This window comes from Myotis brandtii, unplaced genomic scaffold, assembly GCF_000412655.1.
Source record: "Myotis brandtii unplaced genomic scaffold, ASM41265v1 scaffold419, whole genome shotgun sequence".
Classification (NCBI taxonomy): Eukaryota; Metazoa; Chordata; class Mammalia; order Chiroptera; family Vespertilionidae; genus Myotis; species Myotis brandtii.
Window position 1 is genome coordinate 1,987,786 of NW_005366075.1, and position 7,415 is coordinate 1,995,200.

General features: G+C 43.2%; 1 protein-coding gene across 1 annotated transcript in view; it reads left to right on the forward strand.

Moving 5' to 3' along the window:
* HABP4 (hyaluronan binding protein 4) overlaps positions 1-7,415 on the forward strand; it is a 48,500-nt gene that overhangs the window by 26,337 nt on the left and 14,748 nt on the right. The window contains exon 6 of the mRNA XM_014545704.1: positions 5,434-5,605. Coding sequence (XP_014401190.1) covers positions 5,434-5,605 — 172 coding nt within the window. The remainder of the gene's footprint in view (positions 1-5,433; positions 5,606-7,415) is intronic.

A 7,415-nucleotide genomic window follows, 5' to 3' on the forward strand; every position in this document is an offset into this window, starting at 1 on the left:
CCCACTGGGGATGTGCCCGCAACCCAGGCACATGCCCTTGACCGGAATCGAACCTGGGACCCTTCAGTCCGCAGGCCGACGCTCTATCCACCGAGCCAAACCGGTTTCGGCTTTCTCATTACTTTTTAAACTGATAAATATTCTGCTGTTTAATAGCTATAATTTTCCACCAAATTTCTCTCTAGATGAGTTTGGGTTCTTTCCAGTATTTTGCTATTACAACTTTTAATGTGTTTTCATATTTTTGCCAATATTAGTTTCATATATATATATATTATATATACACATAAATAAATAATTTTTATGGACTTTTGTTTTTGAGAGAGGAAGGGAGAGAAAGAAAAACATCCATGTGGGAGAGAAATATTGATTGGTTTCTTCTTGGGGATCGAACCCGCAATGTGGGTATGAGCCCTGACCAGGAATTGAACCCACCACCTTTTGCACCTTTTGGTGTACAAGACAATGCTACAACCAACTGAGCCACATTGGCCAGGGTTGGGATATATTTTAATATTAGTATTTTTCAACATATTTTATGAAAAATTTAAAGCACAGCAAAGTTTAAAGAATTTTACAATAAACACATATACCCACCGGCTAAATTGATATATAGTTTATTTATTGTGAAATGTACAAAAATAAGTACATTCATTGTTTTGATAAATGGCATATGTATCAGGTGTAGAATGTTACCATCACCTGGAAGTTCCCTCATGCTTCTTCAGAGACAGCCACTGCTTTGATGTTCTTTCCACCATCAGCTTGGCATTTAAAGTCACTTTGCAATTGTGTCTATTTTGTTTCCTCTGTGATTAGGTTTCTCTCCTGATTTTGCTGAGGTTTTTTATATCATTAACCTATAATCTAGAACCTGAAATTACATTAGCTTTTCAAGGACAGTATTACAGATTTGTTCCCCTTCCTGCTCCCCATTAATGATTTTTTTTCTTTTAAGCCTTATACAATTCCTACACTATACACTTCCTTCATTTAAACTGTACAATTCAATGGTTTCTGGTATATTACATTATTAAGTGTTAAAAATTGTGGTACAGTATATATAATAAAAATTGCCACTTTAACCATTTTCAAGTGTACAGTTTAGTGGTATTAATTACATTCATACTGTGTGTAACCATCTTTGCCATCCATCTTCAGAACTTTTTTATCATTGTAAACAAACTGTGCCCATGAAATAATAACTCCCATTCCCCTCCCCTCAGTCCCTGATAACCCCCATTCTACTTTGTCTCTATGAATTTACCTATTTTAGGTACCTCACATAGTGGAATATATTTGTCCTTTTGTGTCTGACTTATTTCACTTAGCATAATGTTTTCAGGTTCATCCACATCGTAGGATGTATTAATACTTCATTTCTTCTTTATTATCTCTTTTGGTGGTAAAATATGTATAACATAACACTTATATTTTTGATCATTTTTTAAAATTTATTGATTTGCGAGAGAGACAAACATTGATTTGTTGTTCCACTTATTTATGCATCATTGGTTGCTTCTTATACGCGCTCTGACTGGATCAAACCCACAACCTTAGCATATTGGGATGATACTTTAACCAACTGAGCTACCCTCCAGTTTTGATCATTTTAAAGTGTACAATTAAGTGACATATAGTACTTTTCAGAATGTTATGCCACTATCACCGTTATCTCATTCTAAAACATTTTCATTACTCCACACCCATAAACACTCAATTCCTATTCACCCTCTCCCCTCAGCCCCTACCTCTCCTACCCCTCCCTTCTCTCCCCCCAGTCCCTGGCTACCACTAATCTGCTTTCTGTCTCTATGAATTTGCCCTTTCTGGATGTTTTATATAAATTGAATCATACATAAACTTTTTGTAGCTGACTTATTTCACATAACAGTGTTTTCAAGATTTATACATGTTGTAATATGTATCAGTTCTTCATTCCTTCTTATAGCCAAATAATATTCTATAATGTAGATAGACCATATTTTGTTTATCTGTTTATCAGCTGATTGACATATTGACATTTAGGCTGTTTCTCCTTTTTGCGTATTATAAATAATGATGCTATAAATAGCATTATTGAATTTTTATGTGATTGTTAGTTTTCACATGGACTTATGTTTTTATTGCTCTTGGATATACTAGTACTAGTGGCCCGGTGCACAAAATTCGTGGGCCTGCACCCTCTCCAATCTGGGACCCCTCTCGCAATCCGGGACTGCTGGCTTCTAACCGCTCATCTGCCTGCCTGCCTGATTGCCCCTAACCACTCTGCCTGCTGGCCTGCTCGCCTCCAACTGCTCCCCCCCAACTGCCCCCCCCCGCCGGCCTGATCACCCAAAACTGCCCTCCCCTCTTGGCCCCTAACTGCCTCTACCTTGGCCCCACCACCATGGCTTTGTCCAGAAGAACGCCCGGAAGGTCTCCTGGGAGGTCTCCCAGTTTAATTAGCATATTACCCTTTTATTAGTATAGATAGAGGCCTGGTGCATGGGTGGGGACTGGCTGGTTTGCCCTGAAGGGTGTTCCGGATCAGGGTGGGGGTGCTGTTGGGGGGCAGGGCAGCCTGGGCGAGGGGCCTGTGGTGGTTTGAAGGCCGGCCATACCCCCATTGGGGTGGGGGTCCCCACTGGGGGTGCCTGGCCAGCCTGGGTGAGGGGCTGATGGCTGTTTGCAGGCTTGCCACGCCCCCCAGCAAGGACCCTCACCCCATGGAGGTGTGGCCAGCCTGGGTAAGGGGCTGAGGGCTGTTTGCAGGCCCCTCCCTCGACAGCCGGCCCGGGCAACGGTGACCCAAGCCTCCCGCATGCCTGGGCTGGCTCTGTGTCCCTCCTTCAGCGGCCGGGGGACACCCAAGCCTTCCCCGCGCCTGCCTGGGCAGCTCCGTATCCTCCACTCACTGGCCCCTCCTTCGGCGCCCACCCGATCTTGCTCTGTGTCCTCTGCTCACAGGCCCCCCCTTTGGTGGCCAGACGGGCTCCGTGTCCACAGGCCCCTCTTTGGTGGCCAGCCTGGGCAAGCAGGAAGCTTAGCTTCCTCCATTGCCAGGGGCGACCCAAGCCTCCTGCTCGCTCTGGCTGGCTCTGCGGCTGCCGCCATCTTTGTCCCGCTAATTTGCATACTCACTCCTGATTTGGCTGGTGGGCACCGTGAAGGTACAGTTAATTTTACATCTTTCCTTTTATTAGTGTAGATACCTAGGAGTGACATTGTTGGGTCAGATGGTACCACTATGTTTAAATTTTTGAGGAACTGTCAGACTATTTTCCAAAATGGCCACACCATTTCATATTTCCACCAGAAATATAAAAGGTTCTAATTTCTCCATATCCTCACCTACACTTATTTATTGATTGATTGATTTTTAAAAAGAAAGAGATTGATTTCTTGTCCCGCTTATTTATACCCGCATTGGTTGATTCCTGTATGTGCCCTGACCGAGGATTGAACCTGCAACCTTGGCATATTGGGACAACGCTCAAACCAACTGGGCCAGGGCTCACCAACATTTTTCAAATAGCCTTTTGTTTCTAAACAACTCAGTGATGGTGGAGTGATAAAAGTTGTTGTGGTTTTGATTTGCATTTCCCTGATGTCTGATGATGTTGAGCGCTGTTTGCAGGCCCCTCCCTCGACAGCCGGCCCGGGCAACGGTGACCCAAGCCTCCCGCACGTCTGGGCTGGCTCTGTGTCCCTCCTTCAGCGGCTGGGGTCCACCCAAGCCTTCGGCGTGCCTGCCTGGGCAGCTCCGTATCCTCCGCTCACTGGCCCCTCCTTCGGCGCCCGCCCGGTCTCTGTGTCCTCTGCTCACAGGCCCCCCCTTTGGTGGCCAGACGGGCTCCGTGTCCACAGGCCCCTCTTTGGTGGCCAGCCTGGGCAAGCAGGAAGCTTAGCTTCCTCCATTGCCAGGGGCGACCCAAGCCTCCTGCTCGCTCTGGCTGGCTCTGTGGCTGCCGCCATCTTTGTCCCGCTAATTTGCATACTCCTGATTTGGCTGGTGGGCATCGTGAAGGTACAGTCAATTTACATCTTTCTCTTTTATTAATGTAGATACCTAGGAGTGACATTGTTGGGTCAGATGGTAGCACTATGTTTAAATTTTTGAGGAACTGTCAGACTGTTTTCCAAAATGGCCACACCATTTCATATTTCCACCAGAAATATAAAAGGTTCTAATTTCTCCATATCCTCACCTACACTTATTTATTGATTGATTGATTTTTAAAAAGAAAGAGATTGATTTCTTGTCCCGCTTATTTATACCCACATTGGTTGATTCTTGTATGTGCCCTGACCGAGGATTGAACCTGCAACCTTGGCATATTGGGACAACGCTCAAACCAACTGGGCCAGGGCTCACCAACACTTTCCAAATAGCCTTTTGTGTCTAAACAATTCAGTGATGGTGGAGTGATAAAAGTTGTTGTGGTTTTGATTTGCATTTCCCTGATGTCTGATGATGTTGAGCATCTTATTGGCTATTTACAGACCTGTTTTGGGAAAATGCTCAGAGCCTTGCCTGGTTTTGAGTTGGATCCTTTCTTTTAGTGAGTTGTAAGAGTCCTTGGTGTATTATTAGATATAAGTCCATTATCAGATATATGATTATCACATATTTTCTACCATTCTTTGCTTTGTCTTTTTAAATTTCCTGATGGTATCCTTTGCAGCACAAAGGTTTTCAGTTTTGGTGATGCCCAGTTTATTTGCTTTTTCTTTTGTTGCTTGTGCTTTTGGTGTCATATATAAGAAACCATTGCCTAATCCAAATTATGAAGGTTTACACCTATGTTTTCTAGAGTTTCATACTTCTAGCTCTTACATTTTGGTGTGAGGTAGGGATTCAACTTCTTTCTTTTGCATGCGGATATCCAGTTTTCCCAGCACCATTTCTTGAAGAGACTGTTTCCTTTTGTCTTTGGCATTCTGGTCCAAAAAAATCAGTCGATCATAAATGTGAGGGTTTATTTCTGGATTTCATTAGTCTACATGTTTATCTTCTTTTTCTTTAAAAAAACGAATTTAAAGAGGATATTTATAAAAGTAGGCATTTGTGGTCCATTGTTTTATAATGTATTCATGGTTTCCTTTGTTTTATCTCAGTAGCTTTTCCCACTTCCTTCTACAATTGTCTCATGTCATGTGCAATGCCACCTGGGAAGGGAGTCCTGGTGGTCAGGTGCCTGTCATTGGGATGGTAATGTTCCTGCTTTTCAAAGACTGCTTTGAACACCGATAGGTTGCGTTGGCAGTGATGGCATAAAATCGTGACAATAAAACAAGGAAGCTTTTGGCCCAAAGATTTTCTTACCTTCTTTAGATTTGAGATGCAGTATCATGAAAGTATGTTAAACTAATGGCTGTGACTTTTTCTTTGAGAAAGTAGACATTTCAAACCCATCAAAAGTTATTCTTTATGATTAAACTTTCCAGAGTTCCTGAGTTGGAGGTAGAAGAAGAAACTCAAGTTCAAGAGATGACCCTAGATGAGTGGAAAACTCTGCAAGAACAGACCAGACCGAAGCCTGAATTTAACATCCGGAAACCTGAGTCCACGGTCCCTTCCAAAGCAGTGGTGATACACAAGTCCCGATATAGAGATGATGTAAGCATGACGTGCTGTGTCTGGAGCTAATCTCTCCTGATACGTTATTGGAAACGAGATGGGCCTTTCCACTTCTATTTTGAAAATGGAACATTGGCAGTTGATATTCTAGTTTCTACCTAAGAGTAATCGAGATGATGTGTGACTAATTTTACTGTATCTTTATTGTGAAATAATTGAATCTTGACCAGTTGACCCTTAATACAAAGTAGTAATAGTGACAGTGAATTTTCTGCTCACCCAGAACTCTGCTGAGACTGTGCAAATACTGTATGTTAATTGCACTTCATTTTTGTATCAAGAGAGGTACAGAATGTTTCTGAATGATGTCATTTCAAAGGATGACTACTCTGCATTACATGATTGGATTACTCTCACCTCTAATTCTTAAAGCACTTAATTGGGAGGGTTGATCCTTTGAAACCGGTTGGGGTGCTATGCCCGGTGACGCCTTTCTATGTTATTGCAGCAGCTTTGCTCCCTTGCGTAACTGCTGAAACTCAGCCGAGGAGCCCGAAGAGCCTGGCAGCCTGCTGTCCAGTCGGGGCTGGTCACAGCGCCTCTCCTGTGAGGGCCTTACTGTTCCTGGTTTATGTTCAGCTCTTTATCGGAGGCCTCCACTTTGAAAATATATTGACAAGAATGGTCAGTCTTTTTTAAAAAAAAAAATCTATTTTTATTTATTTCAGAGAGAAAGGGAGAGGGGGAGAGGGATAGAAACATCACTGATCAGAGAGAATCACTGATTGGCTGTCTCCTGTACGCCCCGTACTGGGGATCCAGTCATAACCCCAGCATGTGCCCTGACTGGAAATCAAACTGTGACTTCCTGGTTCATAGGTTGACGTTCAACCCTGGCTGGGTGGTCAGAAAGTCTTTAATTACGTTTCTGCATAAGTTACTGAACTTAAGGGCACACTAAAGAATTCTAATTTTAAAATTTATACTTTGCATCACCGCCCCAGCTGCTTATCTTGATACCAGTCTCTTTGTCAGTGATGGTGATGAGCAAATCCTCTCTGCTGGATATTATTCATTTATTTTCTGTTTGAAACTCAGGGATTTTGTACCATGTAGAATTGTCTGGTTCCCATTTACACTTTGTTTTCCTGTTAATCCTCACCCAAGGATATTTTTTCCATTGACTTTTTTTTTTTTTAGAGAGAGAGTGGAAGGGAGGGAGGGATGGTGGGAGGAGGGAAGAGGGTAGAGAGAAGAGAAACATCGATATGAGAGAGACACATCGATTGATTGCCTCCTGGATGCACCCTGACGAGCCGGGTATTGAACCTGCAACCTAGATATGTGACCTTGACTGGGAATCAAACCCTAGACCTTTCAATGTGTGGGCCGATGCTCTGACCACTACAGCTAATTTACACTTTGGTTAGTTGTATTCTTTGAACAAATACTTTCATTAAAGTGTCGTTTATGATACAGAATCCCCTCCTACCCTCCTGTTTGGGTACTCCAGGCTCTTAGGGGCCTTGACTAGTGAGTTCTGAGCTATCCACTACAAGTGACTTTTTCTACAAGTGGAAATCTCTGAGAGGTTTTTTCTTTTTTTAACAAGTACGTCAGCTGGGTTGGTTCTTTTCCTCTCCACTTTCGTTGTTCTTTTTGTTCTGGGGAATTGTAAATATAGCCTTGCCTAAAACAAATGTGCTGTCAGGGGGACATGTGCAGCTGACACGTTAGGTAAAAATAGAAGCTGCTCTCCGAAATCCTCACCACATTCTCCTCCCGGCTTCGGCTCCACAGAGAAGGCTCCTGGAATATTTGAAGCAGCTGGCTGAGCTGAGACACCGAG